General features: G+C 38.5%; 1 protein-coding gene across 1 annotated transcript; it reads right to left on the minus strand.

Moving 5' to 3' along the window:
• Positions 1 to 14,512: 14,512 nt before the first annotated feature.
• Positions 14,513 to 27,068, minus strand: ccn5 (cellular communication network factor 5). Its single transcript, XM_003220604.3, has 5 exons — positions 26,712 to 27,068; positions 24,586 to 24,802; positions 19,448 to 19,702; positions 17,831 to 18,033; positions 14,513 to 15,586 (listed from the first exon to the last, which is right to left on the minus strand). The coding sequence occupies exons 1-5, from the start codon at positions 26,757 to 26,759 to the stop codon at positions 15,563 to 15,565; spliced, it is 747 nt and encodes a 248-aa protein (XP_003220652.1). The 5' UTR covers positions 26,760 to 27,068; the 3' UTR covers positions 14,513 to 15,562.
• Positions 27,069 to 27,533: the final 465 nt, after the last annotated feature.

A 27,533-nucleotide genomic window follows, 5' to 3' on the forward strand; every position in this document is an offset into this window, starting at 1 on the left:
CATACACAAAACTGGAATTAGACTCTGAGAAATGAGGTGTGAAAATCAAAAGATGGAACATCAACAATTTAAGATAGGTAGATGACACCATACTATCAGCAGAAAATAGCAAATACTTGGAAGAATACTACAGAAAGTCAAAGAAGAAAGTGCAAAGTTGACCTTAGATAATTTAACTTTAAAGCAGACAGTGAAGACATTGGGACAGGGAAAGATTTGTTGTACCTTGACTGAGTCATTACTCAGAATAGAGACTGCAGTCAAGTAATTAGAAGATTAGTACTTGGAAGGACTGCTTTGTACAAACTAGACAAGACCCTGAAGTATAAAGATGTATCATTAAATAACAAAGTCAGAATGGTCATACCATTGTTTTTCCAATTTCTATGTATGGTTGCAAAAGCTGGAGTGTGAAGAAAACTGATAGGGAAAGAATCACCTGATTTGAGATGTGATGTTGGAGAAGAGTTCTATGGATACCACGGGCAGCTAAAAAGATAAATACAGCAACTGAGTCCTGGGGCAGATCAAGTGTGAACTCTTCCTAAAACCCAATACGATTAAATTTGGCAATATCTTGACAGGACATGGCTCATTAGAAAAGACAATAATGCTTGATCAAGTGGAGGAAACAAGGAAAGACGTCACCGCCTTGAGTTTGAAAGACCAGGGCAGGGTGGTTGGTGATATAGTAAATTAGAAGTTTCCCATTCAAAGGGTTGCTATAGCTCAAGGTCTCCTTGATGGTAGTTAGCAGCAGCAGCAGCAATACAGTAGAGTCTCACTTATCCAACATAAACGGGCTGGCAGAATGTTGGATAAGCGAATATGTTGGATAATAAGGAGAGATTAAAGAGAAGCCTATTAAACATCAAATTAGGTTATGATTTTATAAATTAAGCACCAAAACATCATGTTATACAACAAATTTGACAGAAAAAGTAGTTCAATATGCAGTAATGCTATGTAGTAATTACTGTATTTACGAATTTAGCACCAAAATATCATGATGTATTGAAAACATTTACTACAAAAATGCATTGGATAATCCAGAACATTTGATAAGCGAATGTTGGATAAGTGAGACTCTACTGTACAAGATTATTCTACTTTCCAACATGATGAAAAGTGGGACACATATAGCCAGGCCACAAAATGTGTGGTTCTTGAACACAAAAGTTATGAAAGGACACACAATTTAAGAGAGGCTGAAGCAGTTTGTTTTTGCCTGAGCCTGAGCCTAATGGAAAGAGCAAGATTCCACTCTCCCCTTTCCTCTGCATTTTTTTTGTTTAGTTATTGCCATCTGGATGATGGTACAAGCTGATAAAGATAAGGGCAAACAGACTGAGAGATAGCTTTTATCTTAGAGCTGTAACTATATTGAACTCCATAGTTTCGCATTAATGTAGCATTAGGGGCTGGGTGGTGGTGGTTAGGATGTGGAGGGATGGGTGTGTTGTTTTGTGGTGTATGCAATAGTACAATGACCATAAAGCTATTCTATTTCTATTCTCTCCCCACTCTTGAACTGAGTGCAAACTACATTTGAACTCACTTCAAACTCAATGGACATAAAGCAAGGACAAAGCAAGAAAGTGCATAGGGGAGAGATAACAGAGACATTTAAAAGCAGCTGAAAAATGGAATGACGGGGAATAAATGATAACTGCTACAGATAAATCAGAACAGTTGGAAGATATGCATTATTCATGATATAGACAAAGTAGACAAAGTTGCCTCCTAATTATACAACCTCAGGTCATTCACTAGAGCTGGGGAACTCAGGGCAGATAAAATAAAGCCTTTCCTGACACAATGCATTGTGAAACTGGAATTTGGAATCAAAAGATTCATCAACAGCCATCAAATTGGATGGCTGTCAAAAGGGATTGGACAAATTCTTATAGTATCAGTGGCTACAAGGGGTGGTGGTCATATATTCCCTCCGGTATTAGAGGTCATATTCCTTTGAATACAAGTCAGAAACCAGACACAGAGACATATGAATGGGCTCTCATTCCCTATTTATGGGCTTCTTAGAGGCATCTTGTTGACCATTGTAGCATTCTGGACCATATAGCCCCCTGGGCTTTTTAGTACATGTGTTCTTATGTCTTAAGCAACCATAGTTGGAAGAAATAATTGTGTGTCTGAAGCTACTGCCAAGAACTTTGCTTTCCTCCCTCTTTTAATCTTGGCATAGCTAAACATGACAACTGGCTTTTAAAAGCCTTGCTGGTAAGGAACTACTCCTTTTATTACATTCTCTTGTATAGTTTATGTGGTTCTGACATATTCTTGAAATCATGTGATACATAGCTGAATTTCCTAATTAGAGTTTCTCTGGGAAAGAGGTACTTTAGCTATAATACTATAGCTTAACCAAACTGGAGAGGATGCCAATTACATCTTTGTGCTTCAGGTGCATGTTTTTAAAAAAACCTCAAATAGTGCCCACTGCAAGCAGGTAGGCAAGCAGGTACATTTCAGGAGCACAGTGGATAAGGAAAGGGCTTTAAATAGGTTTCCAGCACCCACTTCCAACAAAGGCACTGCTATATGCTCTTGTAATTTTAACTTTTGATATCATTTTATTGTTCATAGCAACCCAAGGAAAATACCTGAATTATGTTTTTGACTTTTCACATATTTTATACTGATTTTCTGTTGTATATTTTCTTGGAGGCTACTTGGATTTATATAATCTATATAAATTAATTATTTGTTTTCCTTCCCTGCTGCAAGAAATTTATCTCCTCTTAAGATGCTATTTGCAGTGGAGGAAAATTTGTCACAAACATCAATATATATGTGTTTAACTTCATGTCTCCCTGTTAATTTTTGGCTTAACACTGATATTAGGTTTCAATGTGTCAATGATGTTACTTTTAAGATACCTTGTAGACTGGACATGTTAGTGGGGAATTCTTCTAAGTTCTGGAGTGTGTGTTTGTGTGTAAGAGAGATGAATGAAAATGCTCTTTACTGAAGCAAATACACATGCACCAGAAGCAACAGGACAGATTAAGAGGACTGGAGTATTGGCATTGGCCACTCTGTTCTCAGTAATATTAGAAAATTGCTAATGATAGCTTTACTGTTATTCTACTGTATGTGTATAATAAATATGCTTCAGAGAAGCCCAAGGATAGAAACAATGATAGCTGAAGGAACAGATGCTTTATGCAACTTATTACTCTGTTTGATTATAGTTTGTGCCAAAAATGTATATATGCACCGACTATTATAAAATCCTACCACATAATGTGACTTTACAAATATTAATTGGAACACTGATGCCCGTTCCAACTATGCCATTAAAAGTTTACCTTTTGAATCAGGGCAAGGCTTGCATTTCAACTATAGCATAATTTTACACAATAAATAGAATCAAAGGAGGTCTACCTAAAAATGTATCTTATTTGTCAGCACCCGTTTTTGCTTGTGGTATTTTTGACTGGGCTATATTGTGATACTTTTGACTGGGACAGAAATGCCCAGTATGGGTTTATTTTTAGTATAAATGTTTGCTTTGACAGCAGTGTGGAAGCCTGGAGACTGAAGAACCATGGTTTTATATAATAACATAGGATTTGTCTTGCTGATGGAGAGACCAAGTGCTTGTTGCTCTCTCTCTCTCTCGCTCTCTCTCTCTCTCTCTCTCTCTCTCTCTCTCTCTCTCTCTCTCTCTGACTTGGCAATTGTTCTGTTTCAAAGTCCATCTGTACCTCATTGGTCTTTTGGGACACATGAATCCTCCTAGGAAAACCTAGGCTGAGCCTCCATGTGCAGACATTTAGCAGGGATGCTGGCTGAAGTCTCAGGCTCAGTTCCAACCTTGGCTTTCCCAGCTGGGGCCTGTCCTCCTGGCTCTCCTCATCTAACACAGGCTCCTCCAGGTAGCTCATGATAGCATCCTTTGGGTAGACATAATTTTAACCGTAAACCTGTCCTTGACATATCTCCAAGCTCTGGCTTCACTATTATTTAGTACTTGGTTCTGTTAGTTCTTGGGGTTCTAATAAAAGCAAAAACTCTGCAACCCCAAATTTGCCTGTGTTTTTTTTTTTATACTAAGCCTGTTTAGCTTCCTGTGAAAGCGGTCACATTATTAATTTGTACAGACAGGGAGGTTGAGATCTAGGATCTCTGCCAGTTTAATTGTGAAACAGCCTAAGGATCTTTGAGGATTTACAGCAGCAAGAACAGGGCATTCGTCCAAAAAAAAGTATGCATTGCATGCTTCCATTTCCTAATTTGCCATTCTGCCTTCCTTCCTTCCTTCCTTCCTTCCTTCCTTCCTTCCTTCCTTCCTTCCTTCCTTCCTTCCTTCCTTCCTCTTCTGTACTTCCTTTTTAAGGATCGAGCACCTCAAAAGAGATGTAAACACTATAGTACAGCACATGAATGTATTAGACATTTCCAATTATCTGGTTATCTATCCCAGCCATGTAGATTCAATTGGCTGGAGCTCTCTAGTGTTTCATCAGACAGAGTGTCTGTGCGTTTATCTATTACCTTGTCCTTTGAGCTGGAAATGCCAAAGACTTAACCTTGAACAACTCTAGTAAGGCGTGTATTCAACTACAGAACTGCATTTTCTCCCCAAGAAGGTTATAGAGATGCTAAATTCCCTCTCAGCAACTTGATGTTTGTTATGCCTTTCTTCTGGCATTTAAACATGCACACAGTATATGTAAGCTGAGATACAGCCAAATTCCTGGGTCCTGTTTACACATACAGGACGTGCATCCTATCCTCCAGTTATAAGGATGTTGGAATGCTGCCTAGTAGGTATCAGAAAAAGTTACTTTTAAAATCTGAACTACCAGAATCCCCCACTAATACTGTCATTCTTTGAATGAAGTTTTTTCTTTATGTAGGGAATGAAATTCAACCTCAGTTGTCCCAGTAGCATCCCAGTTGGTGATGGTGAAGGTTGGAGGTCAGGGTCACAAAGCAGCTACACTAGTATTCCCAGGAGAAGCAGCTCTCCCCAATCTGGTGCCCTCAATGTCTATGGAACTACAGCTGCCATCATTACCATGTTGGTTGGAGAATGACGGTAATCATATTCAAAAACATTTGGAGAATAGGATGGAGGAGTTATAGCTACTCACTTATATCCAAGGATCCAGCTGTCTCTGTCCTATGCAAAGCTGACTGCCCTTTCTTCGGCAGAGAACATTGAATGCACCAAGCAGCCTCTCTACTGTTCTGTCTTAGGTCATATGTAAGTAAAACATGCCCATTTTAGTCCAATAAAAGAGTCTTTTATTTGTTAGAGCTAGAAAACTTCAAAATGTTACGTCCCCGTCATTTGGCTCCCTCTTGTTTTAATGTTCTCCCATTGGGGCTAAACAGGGTATCTTTGGCCCCATCTACACTGTCATTATAATGCAGTTTGAGCTGGATTAGATGACAGTGTAGACTCATATAATACAGTACAATTTCCATTTACACTATCATATAATCCAGTTTCTGAATCCAGATTATCTGATTTGAACTGGATTATATACAGTGTGGACTCATATAAATCAGTTCAAAGTAGATAGTCTTGATTGAGAAACTGGATTATCTGGCAATGTAGATCCAGCCTGAGTGTACACTTGCCATATCATCCAGTTCAAACTTCATTATATGGCAGTATAGATGGGGCCTTCAGATCATTGTTTCTGGTAGGCTTCTCCATCTCTTAGCTTAGGCTGGTTCTACATTAAAATTAATGTGGTTTGAAACCTTGTAAAACTGCAACGGAGTCTCTCTGGAAGTTGCAGTGAGTCATTTAATGGGAACCGGTGAGCTCTGTCATAAAATAATAGGTGAACTAGCATATAACGCTGAATTTGCCTTGTCTGATGAAGTCCTAAGTCTATAATCCTGTTACCTGTGGCTTCATTGAGTACATTGAGGCTTGATTCCAAATAGACATGCATAAGAATGTTATTTAGACATTTCTTTGCTTATAAACATTTCCAAATATTTTCACACATCCCTGAAATGTGTGTTGAGAGGCTTGTATTTTGTTTTTGGAAACTATTGGAGTTCCTTTGTGTTTTGAAGCTAGAAATCCTTTTAACTTTTCTCTTTGCAGCTCTTATAGTCATTGCCAGTTCCACAGTTCTTGGCCCATGTTAGTTTTTCTATTGCTAACAGCTGCCTTTAAATTTTCTCATCATTCTTACCACAACCCACAGACAGACCTATCTCATCACATATATTCCAGCACTTTACACAATAAGTGGCATTTTGAACTTAAGTGTATACTCTAATGTAGACTTCCTTTCCCTTCTCACATTACTATGGAATTTAAAACATTCCATAATAGTGTTTGGCATCCAAATATCCTGTTCTGTTTTCAGCTCTGCTAAATATTTGTCTGCTGGCATCTACAACTCCAGACAAATGTAGCATGTTTGAGACCCTGAGAAATATTGTTCCCTCTGTCCAATTCAGTGATTCCATTACATAGAAACCAGTGAGCCTAACTTTTAATATATCGTGGCCAATATTCTTTTTCAACATTGAACGTCACTTTCCCATAGTGGTAAACTTTGAGGTCTTGTGGCCACCATGTTTACATGAATTCCCCTTTTTATCAGATCCAATCTTGTTCCTTTTTGTAGGAGAAAGAACATTCCCCTGAAATGCCAGAAATAACACCCCGGAGCCAAATTAAATTTGATGGTGGGAACCTTATGTCTTGTTCATGTGAACAGAAAAAAGCAGGAGTAGATTAGCATGTTCAGAAGCTGTTGGGTTTTTTTTGTTTGTTTTTTTTGTTTTTTTTGCCTTGGATTAGGATTAGGATTTGGGGAGACCAGGATTAGAATCCTTGTGTAGCCATGAAAACCCACAGGGGACCTTGAGCAAACCATCCACAAGTGGAAGGCAACAACAAACCTCCTCTGAATAAATCTTGCTAAGAAAAACTTATGATAGGATCACTTTAGGCCAAGGAGGAGGAGCACAGGGGAGGGAGATTACAAGAACAACAACAACAGCAGCAGCAGCAGCAGCAGCAACAACAACAACAACAACAACAACAACAACAACAACAACAACAACAACGGTATTTATAACACCTTTTCAATGTGCAGAACATCAACATATAAAATCAAAGACAAGGGCAATCAAACATAACTCTATAAATGTATATTCTATTAAATACACCCCATTGGTTACCAGCAATTTTGGGCACAACTTAGAAGTTTAATCTGACAAATCAAAGAGGAAGGTAAGGTCTTCAACCTCTTATGAAAACAGGTAGGATCCTCCTCTCACTGGAGGTACAACAGAGCCAAATTGTCATAAACATGGCTGCTAATTAGCACCCAAGTTCAAGTGTACACACTGAAGCAGGTAAGATAGCCAATGTCAACAGTCCAGTGTCAGAAATTCCTGATACAAGAGTCCTTGAAAAACAGCAGAACATGCAGAAGTCTTGTCTGAAGTCAGAAACACAAAGAAAAGAGGACTTCAGAGCCAAGATTCAGAGTTCCAGAAATCAAAGTCCATTTATTAATGCTCAGACCAAAGTTCGTACCATCAACACAGATAAAACAGTATCAAAATTATATAAAATAATATAAAAACGAACAATATAAAAAGTACAAAAGGACAATGGTATAAAACATTATAAAAGTACTATATGAAACAATTAGCATAAAGATCATGCCTGCTAAAATTCAATAGCATTAAAATACAATATAACAACAAGAATAAAATTCTTTAGCTTAAAATTTCCCCATAACAGTTAACTTTGATATCAGCAATAAGTTTTGCCCAAATTTTCTTTGCTGCCAGGGAAAAAAGAGAAACCTTGTGAGTTACCATAGAACTGGTGTCATGCAGGAGGTTGAATTTTTTTCTGACACATTATTATGATGTAGGTTAGATAGAATGGATTGCAAAAAAAAGAATTTTGGTTCTGAATATAATGCGCAGAAGGGTAAATAATGTGGCAAATTTCTGGGGCCCCACAAATGTACAAATGGGGGTCCAGAGGAGTATGTGTATATCTGTCATTAGAAATCAGAGTCAGAAGTCCTTTGTTAACATTTTGTTGATTGAGCTGGGCAATCCAGATGTTTTTCAATTGCTATCATTCCTCACTACTTATTGTTGATTATATGTTTTATGCTATTTTTATTTAATTGCTTATATGGTTTTAATCTATGTATTGTGTTTTAACCTATGTGACTGTTGGGCTCATCCGCATGTGAGCTGCCCTGAGTCCCTTCGGGGAGATGGTGGCGGGATACAAGAATAAAATTATTATATTACTAACTATGCTTGGCAGGGCTGATGGAAATTAGAATCCCAGCAGCATTTGAATGGCTACATTTTGTTTATTCCAGCTGAGGATGAAGGTACTTTTCTGTTACAACATATCAGATGTGAGAACATCAGAAGAACCTGGTAATGACTGGGATCCATCTAATTCAGATTGGAAATGTGTTGGCTCAGAACACCAGAGCAGCTGGGGCTGGTGGCAAGTCAGACACACCTGATATGCAGGAGGTTGTGTCAAATGATTGATCAAAATCTGGACATGAAAATAATAAGACTGTCCTTTTCATGTTTCCCTACAATAAAAATGCCTAAAGTGATAAGAGAGAATGGGGTTTCTGGTCTGCTCAGACACACACTCCTTTGCTGTGTGTGGTTGAGCAGACCAAAACTTTCCACGAATCTGTATGTCAGGGGTATGTAATTGTGTGAGGCTAGTCTTCTAGGAGAATTTGGAGGGTCACATCCCCACCATTTACCAGATAGTGTCTTTGTTTGACAAGCTTTGTTATTCATGCTATGCTAGAAATGCTGTTCCTGCAATATTATTGAGGGCCAACTGCATGTAACGAGGTGTTATGGTTACATGCAGTACCAGACCCTGAAAACAGCCTCTGAAGCAATCAAGATACACAATGTACTGGTCACATAGTTCTCAGATAACGGTTACAAGTTATGCATTACATATTGCTCATGCACACTTTGTTGTCACAATAACTCTGGAGTTCTGTGAAATAATGATGCTTGGAATAAACTTTATCTCAACTACTGCTGTGAGTAGCCTCTTAGAATAATGGAGTTGGAAGAGACCACATGGGCCATCTGGTCCAACCTGCCTGCCATACAGGAAAAGCACAATCTAAGTACCCCTGTCAGATCTTCTACTACATCATCCCCTATCACGGCAGCTCTGCTTTTGCCTTGCCTCTACTTTTCCCTTCTTCTGGTTTCTGCTCATATAAGGCCTGGACAAAAGGCTGATAATTTTTAATAGAAAAGAAACAGAGTTGAGTGGAAATATACGGCTGATTACAGATGTAGAAATAAAGCCAACTGTTTCATTTTAATAGCTGGATTTACTGGAGAATTATCTATACTCTTCAAATGTTTGGTCAGTTTCACAGATTTCTGCCTGCAGATCTAGAGTAAGACCATTAGATGGCATTTGAACTTCATTCTTGAACCCAAATAAAAGTTGCAACCACTTCAATAAAACTCCTGAATAACCACAAGGACATGGTACAATTGGAACAATATCCTGGATGTGGCTTACCAAACATACTCCTTAGTTTTTTTCTGTTCTGTTCTCTTTTCTTAGCCTTAAGCTGTAAAAGATTTTGGTTAGGACACTTTGTGATGGCCTGTGGAGATGGTGAATGCTATTGGATAGATGCTATTGGATAGATGCCTTTTCAAAGAAAGAAAAGTCAACAGTACTGAATGAAGAAGAACCCACTTGTTTAGGAATTACTTAAATATGTTCAATTTATTTTTGGTATCAGCTGGACATATCAGGATAATTGTTTTATTCACAGGAGCCAGCATAAAAGTTATTGACTTTTTCAAAGAAGTAAGGACAATGAAAACTTTAGTATGAAAACTTTTCCCCTGGGCATAAGAGCAACAATGTTCCCAATCGTGTTTGTCCAATTTCTCAAAAGGCAATGCTGCTGCCTGAAGTCATAAACAGAGTGATGTCAGGATGTTTGTTTGGGGTTCCAGTCTTAAATGAGCTATCTTTTTTTTTGTCAGGAGTGTCTCTGGAGTGAGAGAATTGTCCGTCTGCAAGGACATTGCCCAGGGGACGCCCAGATGTTTTGATGTTTTACCATCCTTGTGGGAGGCTTCTCTCATGTCCCCGCATGGAGATGGAGTTGATAGAGGGAGCTCATACACGCTCTCTCCAGGTGGGATTCGAACCGGCAACCTTCAGGTCAGCAACCCAACCTTCAAGTCACAAGGCTTTTATCCCCTAGGCCATCGGAGACTCCAATGAGCTATCTGATAGCCAAGCAGTTAACAGAGCTGGATGAAAGCTGGATTGAAGAAAGTAGCTCTTGTGAGCAAAGAAAGATTAGGGGAAGTAGAAAGAAGGATATAGTGGGAGAAACTGCATTCATGTGCACAAGCATGCTGCAAAGTGCACTCTAAGCAGAATGCATTGGAACTTTTTCACAGATTACGTTGCAAGTTTGGGTTGCAAAAAAGCAGACATATAATGACACTTTAAAAATATATAAACCTGTGGGCATGAATGATCTATGAAGGGCACTTTGTTTTAGAGTTTAAATACTCCCAAGAGAAATTAATCTTCCATAGTTGGCACACCAGACTTTCCAGATTAAACAGAATTGAACAGAAAGTTATTTTTGGTTTGTATTAGGGAAAATAGATTGCTCCTAAAAAACTCAGGTACACATTATTTTAAAGGAAACTCAATCCACATAAAGATATAATTCTCCCACTTGAAGGTGAGAAACTGAATAAAAAAACAAAGTAAAGGAGAGGCTCCTTGGTCTGCAAAAACAAAGTTGGGCTGCATGCTCTTTACCATTTCGGTAGACATGATAAAAATTAGATTTCCAAAGGCTTTGGGGAGGTAAAAGCAAATCTAGCTGAGGTGAAGCAAATTATACATGGTATGGAAAATGTTGAAAAGTGTCTGTCATGATATTAGAACCTGGGGCAATCTATGGAAGCGCCATGATACATAGAGTTCCCATTTCAGGAACATCCCAGGCCCTGAAGTTTTCACGTGGAAACCTCAAAGCTAAACACAGATCCTGGTGATGTCATTAATGTATTGTACATTAACAGTTGTTCAACATTTATCATTCTACCACACAACATTTTCTCTGACTTAGAAAGCAAGGAAAATAAATAAATAAAAGGGCTTGTTCCCTTCAGTCCGTGATAGTATGAACCTGATTCTTTTTATTTATTTATTTATTTATTTTATTTTATTTTTGATACATCATAACAATTAGCAATTAACTATTTTTGCCATACATAACTTATTTCAGTATACATTGTTCCAAAGGTAACTATTTCTTAAATGACATTTTAAACAGTTCTTAGAAATGTATCACCCTCCACCCATACCCCCCACCCCCCTGGAACAGCCCTTCAAAATTGTCAATACATCAGTTTAATCGTGTGGAACGCCTGGTTCAAGGTGCGGTATCTTTCGTCTCCGTCTATTTTATCGATTAGAACAGTCCATTTCCTTAACCAGTCTTGATCTTTTAGGCTATTTGTATATATATTTTTCTTTTGAATGATGAAATCGTTAATTATATATTCTGATATATAAGCCCACCAGGTTTCTACATCCCATTTTGTATCATCCCTCCATCCTCGGGTTATCGTGGCTTGTATTGCGGCTGTCATATATTTTAGAATCTCTGTCCAATTATTGTTATCTTCCCTTACCTTTACTGTGAGAGACATGTATCTAGCTTTGTCCCATATTAATTCTTTCCCTATTATTTCTTCCATTATTTTTCTATAGAAGTTCTGAATTTTTCTACAGTCCCACCACATGTGGGACAATGTACCTATTTCCCCACAGTTATGCCAACACTTATTTGAAGTATTTCCCGTTATATGTGCTACTTGGAGTGGGGTTCTATACCATTTAGATATTATTTTCCTTTGTGTTTCTTTAATCCTTATATGCTTAATTTTATGAATATTGTCAATCCAAGTCCCAATTAATTTCTCAGTGAAGTTTTTTTCCTGTTTCCAATTATTTATAATGGTTATTTTTGTATTGTAAGTTAATGTGATTAGTACATCATACAATAGCCCAGTTATTCCTTTATCTATTTCTATTTTCCTTTTAATTATTCTATCCAGTTGGGTTTCAACTACTTCTCTTCTTTTCATGGCCTGGGCTTTACTGGACAGACCTAACCATGCTATCCAGTTCCCTTGACCACATTTATCTTTTATTTTATCCCACTTTAGTATTTCTCCTTTGGGATTCATGATGTCCCCAATCCTTTTGAAACCGTTTTCCTTCAGTGCCCTAATTAGATTTGTGAATGTCTTGTCCTTATTTTCCAATGTTTCTAGTGGGAAAGGGTCAATTTTATTTATTTGTAATTTATTTTGCCATTTTTTCCAGATTAACAACATTGAAAAACAAGGGCCCGCTTTTAAATTCTTTAAGTCTTTTCTATCAATTCTCTCACCCAATAATGTTCCCCTTTGCCAATTATTTGCTTCCTTTTCTATTTGTACCCATTTTTTTGACCCTTCCAATTTGAATTCTAATAGCCTCGCTAACTGGCTTGCCTCGTAGTATATTCCCAACGAGGGAGCTCCCCAACCACCCATTTCTTGTTTACTATAGTATAAAAAGTTGGCAATTCTATTTTTGTTTCCTCCCACTACCCATTGTTTGATAGAGTTATCCCACTTCTTCAACAAATTGGTAGGAATATTCACCGGGAGGGTTTGGAACAAGAATAAAAATTTGGGCAAGATCTTCATCTTATAGATTTTTAGCCTTGTAGATATGTCTCGGAATTTCTTTCCCCATGTAATAATTTGTTTGCTTATATTTTTCCATAGGTGATTATAGTTCATTTGTATGATATTGTTGATGTTTTTTGGTATATCCACTCCTAGGTATTTCATCTTCTTTTTCCCCAATTTTACTCCCATAATGTTTTGAACCTTCTTGAGCTCTTCCCATGTTAAATTTTTGTGTAATATCTCTGATTTGCCTAAATTTATTGTGAGGCCTGAAGTTTTTCCAAAGTCTTTAACTGTTTTGACTAATGATTGTAGTGATTTCTCCACCTCCCCTAAAATTATCATAACATCATCAGCATATAAATTAATCTTAATGTCTTCCTTGCCCACCTTATAGCCTTTAATGACCGGGTTATTCCTTACTAAGTTTGCTAAGGGTTCAATGGCTAATGAAAATAGGGCCGGGGAAGGGGGGCATCCTTTTTAGTTCCTCTATTAATATTTATTTGTCTGGTTTGTGTCCCATTTACTGAGATAGTTGCTTTGTTTTCACTATATAGTATGAAACTGATTCTCAGACTAATGTTAGAGTTCAGACAGGAAGAATGTGTTTTTGAGAAAATTGTTAATTTGATTGGCTTGTCTTGGTGAGGACTGGCATTCTCTTGAAGGACACCTGCTGGACAACTGTGGTCTTTCAGATGTTTTGTTCTATGACATCTAGCCAACCAAGTTAACAAACACATCTGGAGGACCAATTCTGCCCTAAGGAGCATATTCATAGTTAAGGGATACTGATTAATCCAGCTTTATGCTTTTGATCACCATAGCACAATTACCTTTTGCCAGCTCATGATAGTGTGCCAAGCAGGCATCATCTGTGCCACCATCTAGATTAGTGATTCTCAACCTGGGGTCTCCAGATGTTTTTGGCCTTCAACTCCCAGAAATCCTAACAGCTGGTAAACTGGCTGGGATTTCTGGGAGTTGTAGGCCAAAAACATCTGAGGACTCCAGGATGAGAACTACTGATTTAGATGGAGATAACTTGGAACGTATCTTTGCTTTACTAAGCACCAGACTTGATGTTTCATTATGTCATGTGGAGACACTTTTGATGTCTTCATTATTTTAATTACTTTTGAATATAGCTGATAGAGTATTGGTTTTGACTGAAACTACAGGTGCATCCACACTGTAGACTCAGTTTGAGACCACTTTAACTGCCATGGTTCAATGCTATGGGATTTGGGGATTTGTAGTTTGGTGAGGCACCAAACTACATGACAACAAGATACATGTTTGCCTGAATTTTGAAATAATGTGGATCTGGGCTACTTACAAGTTTAGTAACACCACAGAAAGATCTTGAAAAGGAAAAGGTAAGACTGACCATTCATCATTCTTTTGAGATTGTAGCAATGTATCACTTACTTGCACTACAGAAAGGAGCAAAGAGCACATAAAATCACCTCAGTGTTTCCCCTGCACATGATCTAGAAGCAGTACTCACTCCTAGTAGGGACTGAGAACAATTGCATGATAATGTCTTGTTACATGCTTCCGCTCTCTGTTATTTTACAGAAGCATCTTTAGCTCTTTGATTTTCAATTGTGTATTATTTATTTATTTTTCCTCATCCAAACAGAGAGCCAGCATGATAAAGTAATTTGAGTGTTAGACCACGATTCTGGAGACCATGATTCAGTTCCTCGCTCAGCAATGGAGACCCACCTTTGACAAGTCATATATTTTTAATTCCAAGAAATACTGTAGTAGGAGCATCTTAGGGTCACCATAAGTAGAAAACAACTTGAAGATACATAGCAACCACCAAACAAAAAACAGAATTTACAACCATCTGAAACTGTGAGAGATGAGGCTCAAAGAATAAACTGAACTTTACTACATACTAGTAAACAATTAAAACTCCACTTTGTCATGTTACATTTGCTTCATGGACAATTATATTATGAGGAGACTTCAATTCCTTAGATTTTCATACTGTTGAGTTTGAACTAGACTCTTGAGACTGGGCTTTGAATCCCTGGTTAGTTATGAAAACCCAGTGGGTAATCTTGGGCAAGTTACATTCCCTCAATCTCAGTAAAAGGTAAAGGCAAACTCTCTCTGAACAATTTTTGCAAAGCAAAGGTTCATTTAGGATTACCATATATCAGAAATGACTTCAAGGACCACAGCAACATAATGGCTGTTCTTTTGCATGTCATCACCAGGGCTTGCCTCTGGATATTAGATTTTTTGTGTGATCCCATTGAACTAACTTTCGTCAGTCGTTCTCAGGCCATTGGCCACTGCAATTATGTATTTATTCTAAGGATGACAGTCTACTTTGATCAATGGGGCTGCATCACCTTCTCAGGTCCCCAGTACCATTCTTCCGCAAAGAAACAGTGCATGGAGAATGACAAGACATAGTTCTTTGAATTACTGTAGCTCAGCTGCAAAGCATCATTCCCCCAGTAATGGACTTATAATTGTAGCCACAAGCTGGCAATAAGCACTTCAGTATTTGCTAAGTATTAAAACATACGGACTGGCTTCTTTCACTGAACTATACAACATTTGTCTAGGGTAATTCAGTGGGATTAAGAAGCAAGACAGGCATCAGCTGTGACAAGGGGGTCACTCTTGTTCTCTGATTCCTTCTCATTGGAAGCCAGTCATTTTTTTTCTCCATTCTGGGATAGGTCTCTTCTTGTCTGTTGTGACCTGGCTGCCAAGATAGGTCCAATATGTCAGCTTCTGGATGGACTGGAACACTTTATAAGCGGTTTCTTCTTCCTCTCTGTGGAGACAGAATATCCAGTGTAACTTGTTTCTAGCAACCTCTGACAAAGCCGACAATTGGATTACAGATATAGGACCAAATCTGGACTGTACTATGGGATAATACTTGTCATTTCCAGAGGTTGGAATTGTGACTTTTGTGGAACAGAGCCCCACAGACAGCATGGAAAGAAAGAGATATCTCTACATTCGGGCCACTCCAATCATTAAAAAAAGTGAGAAAACCACTTCAAAACACTCTGAGGAAAACGGACAGCCTCACAATAATTTCCCCTAAACTTCCCAGCCACATCCCTTTTTTAAAAGACAGATTTGTGTGTGCCACCTAGCTTTGTCCTTTACCCCTTAAAGCAGTTTGCTGTCCTCAGATGAAATGGTATTCCACTGCCAGTGCTGAAGTGGAATTCAAATACTAGTCCAGTTAAATTCTACATAGAAGGAGGGAAAGGGCAGTTTCTTGTTTTGTTTCATCAGGTCAGCAAAATCTCTTGAGTCAGTCCTGTGCCTTGTCCATGAATTTTACCAGGCATCCTGACAATGGCATCTTCACCTTGTAAACCTCCTGTGTCCCCCCGCTGCTTTATCCAGAATTTTATTTTCACAAAGAGTGGTTCTAAGTGGATGATACATAGTACTATCAAATCAAGAAATACTATACAGTGATTCCATCTTTTCTTCTCTACTTACTTTTTTTTGGGGGGGGGGGCTTCCTCATAATTGGGACAGTGAATCCATTCTGGGTTTAAAAGGAGCTATCCAAGGTGCTAAATCAAGTTTGGAAAGATTATTTATCAGCTTGTATAACTCTTTAAAGGTTCGGACTAAAATTCAAAGTGGATTTGTCATTCTTACTGACATGGAAACCATTAACCATAATGGAATATATATGGAATTCATAGTTTGGGGTTTCCTTCCATTACAGGAACTGACAAGTAGGACTTCTGAAAATGTTGTGTATTCCATCACTTCCTGTGATGGGTCTCCAAATAGTGGTCTTTGCCCAGATGTGGCAAATTCATCTGCTTAAGGCATCAATTTGGAAGTGTCAGTTAGAACTACTTTATATGTTGCTTCCATTGATCTTCCACAGTCTTTGCCTTGGGCAGGATCTTGAAACACAGCAGCAGGTGTTGTGTTTCACATCAATCATGATATTAGCTGCCACAACCAATTAATCTGAGGTTATGGCCTTCCTACTTTCCACTTCTTTTCAATAAACTGCAAAATATGTAACATTCTGGGTGCAGCTAATATCTCTTGATCAGAAAAGTCTGCATGTCCCTCCTTCCAAAACCCAGGGTGATTTAAATACAGTCAGGCAGAACATTTAGTCCAAACTATGTTCATAAATTATGCTGCTATATTTTTTGAGTCAAGGAGGGATCATTGCTATTTTCAAGATTCAGCTGCTTACAGATCTTAGCAGGCAAATTTCAAGTATTGGTTTTTCTGGAAGAATTTCTACTATAGAACACCTTTCTTAAGATGCTCTGTCCTTCACCTTACTGCTAAGTGGTCCACAGAGAATTTAGATGGAAAAGAGCCAGAGGCAGGCCATAAGGACAGTGTGAGGTACTGAAGAACCCTGGAAATGAAAGGCTGATGTGTCATCATTCCTTTTACTGAAAAAGGATGTGACATGGGGCTGTGTCAACATGAAGGACACAGCTCCCTCCTCTCATGTCTAGCCCAGGGATAGAGAACAGATAACCCTCCAACTGTTGTTATATGCCAGTTCCCATTAGCATGACTCTTAGGGATGATGCTTTACTCAAATACCAACTGATAGGCACACAGTTCCTTGCAGCCTTATGCCCTGACTGCATCCAACAGAATCTTTGAATTTGCAGTTTAGAGAGCGATATTTAGAATTCTCAGCCAGAGAGCTCTAGTGACTCATCAAACTACAATCCCAAAGTTCTCACTGGATAAAACCATAAAGAGGAGTCTTATGGGCTTTTCATATGGCCCGTTCAGGCAGTGCCCTCTCCCATCCTCTCCATGTGATGAGGGAAGGAAGGAAAGTGCACTGGCAATTGCCATTAGATGCAGTCATGGCAGTTAATGTGAAATCATAACGCTATAATTAAGTATTATGAAAGTACCCTTCTCTTTAGCCATCTCACTTAGGGTCTTCCAAATATAGCAGGACCAGACAGCTGCAGTGTCCTTCTTCTTTACACATCAGCTTCAAACCTGGTGGAGGTTTCCTGTCATTACTTTATCCAACTGCACCACTTACCATGTTGTGTATTCCCATGAGATCTTGGCAAGGTCCCAAGATACATAAGCGCCTCTGAGTTTCAAGCCGACAGTATGGATTCTGGTTAGAGACCCGCACAGACATCCCTACGCCACAGCTGGTAGAACAAGCAGACCACTCAGTGCTCCACTCTTCACATGCACCAGGGAAAGCCATGGATACTGTCCCAGGCAGTCTTTGTGCTGAGCAAGGAAAATGGGTAAGGAAAGGAATGTGAATATGTTAAAGTTGACATAGACTTCAATCTTGTATTCACATGTTCCAGAAGGGTAGCTCTGTTAGGGTATTGCCTCAACGGAACAATAAACAGTTGTCTGACACTTTAAAGATGGATAAACATATTGTTACAGAATCATAGAATCAATGAATCTGTGAATCATATAACCAAGAAATCTAACTGTGGATTATATTCTTCACTTCACTTCACTTCACTTCACTTTATTTCTTAATTAGTCGCTCTCCACCAGAGTGCTCCAAGTGACTTAAATTTAAAATATCATTCTACTTTATCTAGTTATATCTTCATGGAAGACCAAGGTTGTTACTTTTATTAAGCTCAGTAGTCAAAGATTTTTTAAATGCTCTGTGCATAAATGTGCATGTATTTGTATAATCCTAATTATAACCAACTTGACAAACTAAATAACTAGATATAGATTTAAGAGCAGATCCATTGGAAACCAATGGTATTTAGAATAGACATTATTAACCTAGTTTCCTCTGATTTCAATGTGTTTACTCATTACATCATAAAATCTGACTCCAACTAGATTTGATATTTTGTAATATCGGCAGGCCTTCGGTGATACAGTCATTAATTAATCAGCCCCAGAGGGTTTTTAATAATCTATCCTATATTTATTACGGTCTTACCATTTATGTGTTTAAAATGCAATTTTTTATCCTTGTATTGTTGTTTTCATTGATATATTGTATTATTGTTTTATCTTTTTTATATTGTGATTTGTATTATGTTGCTTATATTTTGTCCTTATATTGTTTGGGCCTCTGCCCTATGTAAGCCACCCCGAGTCCCCACAGGGAGATGGTGGCGGGGTATAAATAAAGTTTTTTATTATTATTATAAATATTTAACAGTTATATATAACATGTAAGCATTTCATTTGTAAAGAATCTTTTACAAGTATTGTCTTGTTTTGAGTAGGCTCCTTCCCACACCTACATACAGACTAATGAATCTGCAAAGTCCTGGTTTTATCAGAAAATAAATGTGCCACCATGATGCCATGCTCCATCCCCATGTGTATTCATTTGGCTCTTCCCTAAATGTCTGAAGAGAGCTTGTTTTTGGCCAGCCCTGTTTGTAAATCAGTTCACAAAAGTTATTAGTCTGCAAAAATATTTTATTAGTCTGCTTCATTTTCGGTGCTGGGCACAGAGGCAATGCAGAAAGTTCTGTTGCTCCTTTGCCAGCTTGCTCACTCCCCTTCACAGAATTGCTTGTACAGCTTACATTTCCTTCTTGCTTACAACTACCAGTAAATGCTAAAATACAAGGCTAGTTTAAGATGTAATTGTGGCTCCACCAAGAAAATGAGAACCGCAAATTAGAACCAGAAGGCATGGATGCATTACCTGCCATGGCATCTTGCAAGAGCCGTCTCTCTTGTCTTTCACAAATCCATTCCTGACAACATTTTCCTGGAATCTCCACACGTCTTGGGTGAGGGCAGTCTGGAGTAGGGAGGCGAACATCCTCACTGCAGAGGGGGACACACGTGAAACCTCCTCCTGAGCAGCGGCACTGGACCTTACAGTTTGGCTGGAACACTTCCCCATCCCGATAGATCTTCCCATTCACTTCACAGTTGTCGTCATCTCCTTCTTCATCTACAACCGACATTTAGAGAAACCACAATCAAGGATATATCTCAAAAACAGGCATTCAGCCTATGATAGATCTAACACCAAACTTTCCACAGGATAATAGAATGTCCCTATAGTCTAAAACTGAAACATACATTTCTGAATTTTTCAGAAAAAGAATTCATCGGATGCAATAATCACAATAACTGGTTTTAAAAAACTAGTTTTATTGTTTCCTGTTTTGGTTCTTGACACCATCAACTCCTCTGTCTTGCTTTAGTTTCCTCTTTTGGCAAATCTGTCGGTACCACAGCATTACTGATCTCCTCTTCGTTTACATGGAAACTGGTTCCAAATCTAATGATTCTCCATTACAAGGTTATGTACCATATATACTCGAGAATAAGCCAACGCAAATATAAGCTGAGGCATTTAATTTTGCCACAAAAAACTGGGAAAACTTATTGACTTGAGTATAAGACGAGAGTGGAAAATGCAGTAGTTATTGGTAAATTTCAAAATTAAAAATAGATACCAATAAAATTACATTAATTGCAGCATCAGTAGGTTAAATGTTTTTGAATATTTACATAAAACTGTAATTTGGTTTAATAATGAGACTTTAATAAGATAAGACTGTCCAACTCTGATTACCTATATACTCGAGTATAAGCCGACCTGAATATAGGCCTGCCAGGACCCTCACTCAAGTATAAGCTGAGGGGGGCCCTTTTCAGCCCTAAAAAGGGCTGAAAAACTCTGCTTATACTCGAGTATATATGGTAGGTAATATAAATTATTCGATTAAGAAGAAACAATGTAGATAACAAAATTCAACAGCTACACTAAGGATAGGAAAACTTCATCCTAAGCTAGAGCTATGTTTCCTTGGGGGACATCTGTTGGAGGCTATATTCAGACATAAGAAGCTCAGTGGAATGAAGTGGACTTGGGCACAGAAGGAGATTTGAAGAACCATCTGAAAGATGCTGGTGGTGCTGATCATTGTAGTAAAAAAAGAAACTAGCAGGGAAGGGAAGGTGGTGGTGTTGAGAAGAAAGGGGCTTAACAGACAGCATGCTACCTGGGATAACAGTGAAGGTCAATCTCATCTTCAGGATTTTACTTCTCTCAATAATGAGGGATTATGAGATTCATAGTCCAAAAATTTAGGAGGGCCACACATTGCCCACTCCTACATTATCAAATTAGGGATTTTATTGGACTTCTCTGTATTTTTTCAGGCATTGCACATTACTCTTCCTGATAAGATTTTGATTGTTCAATCACTGATTCACTCATAGAATTACATGAAGGTCCAGACATCATCATCTTTGTAGCCCTCTTGTATTTTCCCACAACTTCTTTCATCTGTTTTTAAAACACAAATATCAGTTGAGGAGGGAAATCTAGAACAACTCTAGCATTGACTGACAATGCTAACAATTGTTCATTTCAAAACACACTTCAACTTTACTGAGGAAACTTGGAAATGAAAAGATCACTAGTAATAAGTGTAATGTAGACTTCCCCAGAGATTAGTGAGTGGGAACAAAATCCAACTGGCTCTGGGGGGAAATGGTGACCTTCCAGTTTCATTTTCATGTTCTTCAGAAAGTACAGTAGAGTCTCACTTATCCAAGCCTCACTTATCCAAGCTTCTGGATTATCCAAGCCATTTTTGTAGTCAATATTTTCAATATATCGTGATATTTTGGTGCTAAATTCGTAAATACAGTAATTACAACATAACATTACTGCGCATTAAACTACTTTTTCTGTCAAATTTGTTGTATAACATGATGTTTTGGTGCTTAATTTGTAAAATCATAACCTAATTTGATGTTTAATAAGCTTTTCCTTAATCCTTCCTTATTATCCAAGATATTCGCTTATCCAAGCTCCTGCCAGCCCGTTTAGCTTGGATAAGTGAGACTCTACTATATATGTTTCTGCAAGTCACTTGTCAACTTATGATGACCACGTAATGTTTTCTTAGACAATACTCACAGGTACTTTGCCATTTTCTTTGTCTGAAATATAGCCTGCAGCAGCGGTTTCAATCATTGAACCCTTCAGAAGACTTTGTTTTTTAACCCTGTTTTTTACTAAGCATTGTGAACTCACAATATTCTTTGTTTTTTAATCTACTCCTATTGCCTGAGTTTTTTTATACTGTAGAAGGTTTGGAAATAAAGAGAAAATATTTTAAATATGACCACAAATGTGAGAACATAGTTTGAGAACCACTGGCCTACAGTACCTAGTATACATTGATGATTCCCATCCAAGTATTAAACAGGACTGAATTGCTTAGCTTCTATGATCAGATGGGATCTCGTACTACACAATTTTCACTTTTCTGAAATATTATTATTATTATTAGTAGTAGTAGTAGTAGTAATAGTATTAATTTTATTTATACCCCGCTTTTCTCCCTACGGGGACTCAAGGTGCCTAACAATTCCACACTACTGATATAAAGCTTCTTTAGATCAGATAATTGCAGAGCTTTTGACATTTACTTTTCTAGAATATAACTCCCACTAGTTGTGCCAACTTGAAGAATGTTGGAAGCCATAGTACAAAAAAGAAACCTTTTCCAAGTTCGTCATGATAGCTACTAGCCTTTTTGTGTGTTCTGAAGAAACCTTAGCTCAGAGGTTGATTGCATCCATTGTTGCATTAATAAATTCTAGGTTGAGTCACCAGCCCTTCAAGTGAGACATGCCAGTAGTAAATCAGGAGCTAATCAAAGGAGGCAAAGCTGGGCTAGTTACACTTTAGTTTAGAAGGAACCATAGCTCAGTGGCTGATTGCATCCATTCTAGCATTAGTAAATTCCAAGTTGAGTCACCAGCCTTTCAAGTGAGACAGTAAATAAGGAACTAATCAAAAGAGGGCTAGATACATTCTCGCTTGGTGTAAGACAACTTCTTTAGTTACTATTGAATTTGTCTGCCTAGCACAAAGTCATACCTAAGCAAACCAAAAGACTCTACAGATTGTGGTATGATTTTTTTTCAAGACTTAACCACTATGCTGCTGCCCTTTCTCAATATCTTTCTAAGGATTTTGTTCCTAGTTAGATCTTGTTATTTTGTGAGGAGACGATATTTGTTTAGCTCACATCCCTGTCAACTGACTTGAACTCTACAAGGAGGACAGGAAATCAGGGCATATTTGCTGAATTTTGTTTGCATTCCTGCCAGCTACCATGGGAGCTCCTGAGAGAGAAAGTAGAGAAGAAACAGTTGTGACGTAAAAGAAAGCACGTATTGCGTACCTACTGCTTGGAATGCAAATTTTAATGTTTGATTTATGAGACTGCAACAGAATTATCCCCTTCTAGCCAGGTATCCACCAAAGAGTAGGAATGTTTGAAATATAATGTTCCATTCAATACTTATGCAGGTAAACATGCAATCAAGAGGGCAAAGTGTGTCTACAAGTATACATTTCACAAAGGGCCTTAACTCTTCAGAGTCTAAACCCTTTTCCCTACGTAGTTCAAGGGAGATTAAGTATTTTTGCAGCCCGTTGTCTAAGCTTGCCTCGCTGGCTGGGGAACTGTTAGACTGGTTGTCCAAATATAACGGCTCGCATGCTGTCAGTTATGATGTCATAAACTGTTTCCTATTCATATTTATGATTGGGGTGCCATTGCTACAATCCTAAATGCCTTTGAAACCCACCTTAAAAATACCAGGTGCTGGAGACTGTTTCAGATGTGTGATACCAAAATAACGTGGTTAGTACGTGGGAACCAGTGTGGTGTAGTGGCTTGAGCATTGCACTATATATGTGGAGACCAGAGTTTCAATCCCTGCTCAGCAATGGAAACCCAATGGGTGACCTTGGACACTCTTTTATCCTCAGAGGAAGGCAAAAACAAATCCCCTTCAAATAAATCTTGTCAAGATAACCCTGTGATACATTCATCTTAGGGATGCTTTCAGTTGGAAACAACTTGAATGCACACAATAACAACAAAATATATAATACTATAGAACTTGGCAGATATGGATGAAAGTGTTTGGGTGTATATCAGTACTGAGAAATTGGCTGTTTCTTCTGTTTCTTAGACTAGCCCTGACCAGATCTATATTTTTATTTCTGCATTGTGGTAGGTTAAGCATAGACCACATCAGCTCTAGATTATTAAATATGGTTTTTGTGTGCGATCAAATGTCGACTACTGTATGGCATATGTTCTGTATCAGAAACTAGAGCTGATGTGGTCTATCCAATGCAATTTTCTGAAATAAATAACCAAGCCAAACCTAAAGTTCACCAAAAACTGATTTGTAACCCTTTTGGTACTAACGTTGGAGAGTGGTCCCTGGTCAAAAATAGGTTGGGAATCACTGTTCTAAATGTACATTTACAGACATAACTTAGCATACTGATTTGAAGCAGACCTGTGTCTCTCCCATCTTCTCTCTGTCAATGTATAAATGCTGTCTTATTGTTATTTGGATCATGATAATAAAGAATGGGACTTAAACCCATTTACCTCCACCCCCATTATTTTCCAAAAGCTGATATACATTTGCATGTGTGGACCTCTTCTACTATTATTAATGCCAGGGGAACAATTCTACTGGAAAAGGAGTAAGAGGAGGTTATTTTTGTCATGGGCAGAGGGCTGAAATACAGTTGGCTAGTGGGTTCTAGAAGTTGTAGTTCAAACTGTATCTTTTCCAAAATCTGTTCTAGCCAGAATCCCATTAACTTTATGATTTGGGGATCTCATTAATAGTGACTTAGTAGAGAACTGGTAGTATAATAAGAACTTGGATTCTTGAGTCCAGCATAGAACTCCTGACTTCATGTTTGTGAAAGAAGTTAGTTTTCCCTCCCCATGACTGATTGTATCCTGAAAGAGGTGAGATGGGTTTGCTCACAATTGCAGATTCCTCCTCTGCCCATCGAAGCTGCACTGTAGTCACAGATTAGACCCTGGCTCTGATCACACACGTGAAGGAAATTGCAGGGCTCTCCCAGTCTGCGGGCACATACGTTGCAGCAGCCACATCCATCAAGGACCAGAGGTGAGCCAGGAGGGCAACGGGGAGGAAGCCAAGGGCAATAGCATGGAGTTTGGCAACGCTGAGTGTACACCTGCAAACAGGGAGGGAGGGAGGGCGGAAGAAAAAGAAAGAGAATGGATAATTCCATGGCAAAATGGCCAGGATGGCCAGGGAATTTGGGGAACCGTAGTCAAAAAAGTAACATTTCCTACTTCTTAGGTACAAATCTAGGGAACCACCCACCAGGGTGCTCTCCGGTGTGCATCCACTGCATCCACCATTGAATAGTTGAACTTCAGAAGTAGACACTGTTATTTTTTATGTGTCTCCAGTTTGACTCCAATTTATGATGAACCTATCTTAGAGTTTTCTTCGCACTATTTATTCAGAGGAGGTTTGCCTTTTAGACTCAGTGTGTGATTTGCTCAAAGTCACTCAGTGGGTCTCCATAACTGAGCAAGGATTTGAATCCTAGTCTCTTAAATTGGTAATTCAATATCCAAACAACTATACCATACTGATTTTTAAGAGGCAGGAAAAAACCCAAATAATAGATATGTTAATGAATGTTATTTGTTTTATATGAACTGTTGTCATATTGTGAAGTTGCCCTGAGTCCCCTTTGGGGCAAGAAGGGCAGGATAGAAGTATGGGAAATAAATAAAGAAAACCATTGATACTTAATGTACAACCCCATGACATCATTAGGGGCTGTCTCTAAGTCTTAGGTTTTTGCCCAGAAATCTCAGGGCCTGAGACATTCCTGAACTGGCAAATCTAATGACTGGTGACATTTCTTGCTTTCTTATGAGGATCTAATTTCCAGACTAATTCCCATTTGGGTTATTCAGTTAACAAGTGCCAAGGATTATAAAATAGACTGCCTTTTGAAAACGTTTCTGAACATGAAGTATATATCAGAGTAATATCTATATTATTACCCATTTGCACTGGGGAGATTAATTCCATTGTGTTTCTACATATAACAAAATAACTCAGGGACTTGTGCTCTTTTATCTCCCTCTTTAAATCTGAGAGCAAAACAGTGTATCTTCTTTATACTGCCCACGATAAAACAACCAGGGCTAGAAACAATAGTTTTGTCAGAGAGCAAACTGTTTCAGTCACTAAAAGATAACTGACTTCCACCTACAGTTTGTTATGTCTGAGTCATATTAATTTTAATGGGATTTGCTTTTGACCAGTACAGCCTATTCCCGGATATAAATAACATGCTGAAGATGTGGCATGATTGATTCATTTTATTTCTTTTTTATTTATTGTAGCCTACTGTGTCCTTAGATACCATCTAATCTTATGTCACAAATTTACAAAGGCATTCGGCAGCAACCATCTCTGTACTTGTGCTTTCTCCAAAAATTTGGAATCAATCAGCAATCTGGAACTACTGGGAAACTATTTTCATCCTTTGTTTTCTGCCTTGTGTGTGTGTTTGTTTTAAATGAACTGTGTTCACCCTGCACAGTCCTGCAGGCAGCAACAGCTGTACATGTGCTCCTCTGTGTTTTTCAGAGCAAACGTTGGACAACAGTTGAGCAATCTAGCAAAATAATGCCAGCTGCTTGGCTCTCTGCCTTGGTAGGTTGTAACACTGAGAACAGTGTGAAAAAGGAACAAACTGAATGGATTACTCTGCAGGATCCTCAGCTAACCTAAGTGCATCCCTGTAATAATGGAGCAATTAATGAATGAAATCTAGATATAGGAGCTCAGACAGCTTATCACAGGTCTATATTTTGGCCAATGAACTTCTAAGATTTGGCCTCTCAGCAGCTATCACACCACCATAGTCTTCTTGGTTTCTGTGCACTTGGCACTTAAGCATGCACATTAAATAACATTCATGCTTTTCCATACATCTTTGAACTATTGCATTTTGCCAAACCTAAGTCTCATGGTTATAAATCATTTTGAAAGGGAGGAGGGAGGCAAAAGAACAAATCCTGACTGTCTAAACGAACATTTCCCAGCCTTCTTACCTTGGAAAGAAGACAGAGGAAGGAGATGAAGAGAAGCTGGGTTTTCATTCTGACACTTCAGCACATCCCTCCCCAGGCAGTTTGGAGACAGCAGAGTGTCTGCCGTTTTAAAGCCTGTGAGTAAAGTCCTGCAAGTGTTTATACTCTTCCCTGCTCTGATGTCACTCCCAGGCTCCAGTATAAACACGAAGAGGTTTGGACAAGCGTCAAGTTGTTTCTTTTTTCTTTTTCTCTACCCCCTTCCCCCCACATTCCAGTTAACATTTCCATTCACCTCAAGGTGAGAACATGCAGCCCATTGACAAAGCCGAGAAAAAGGCTGTGCACTGAGGACCAAAGAAGGAAAATAGTGCAGAAACCAGGAGAGAGATCCAAGGGATAAGGTGCATCCTTTGAATGGACAGCCTTCCCATAAATACACAGAGCTCTTCACACAAGTGGAGTTCAGTGATATCAAGACTGCTTATACACTTTGGAAAGTTAATTATAGACAGAAGCAGCTCTTAAGGAAGGCTGGCAGTAAGTGGCTACAGTAAACAATTAAAAGGAAGAACAGAAGAGGGCAAGGCACATGCATTTGGTAGGGAGATTACTTGATGTGCATAACCATGCACAGTTGCTGAAAGCCAGCATTCCTCACCATGAGGACAGGCCTGATTAAATCGCCATACATGCCATGTTGAGAAGCAATGGCCATGCACTGATATCATTCCTACATAAATAAGCAGGATAGGGCTCTTGTATTTGATGATTCTTAGTAACTGCTAAAGAGACAGCATGGCATAGTGGTATAACTCTGAAGACTAAGGTTTGAATCCCCAC

The sequence above is a fragment of the Anolis carolinensis genome, chromosome 4 (genome assembly GCF_035594765.1).
Source record: "Anolis carolinensis isolate JA03-04 chromosome 4, rAnoCar3.1.pri, whole genome shotgun sequence".
NCBI lineage: Eukaryota > Metazoa > Chordata > Lepidosauria > Squamata > Dactyloidae > Anolis > Anolis carolinensis.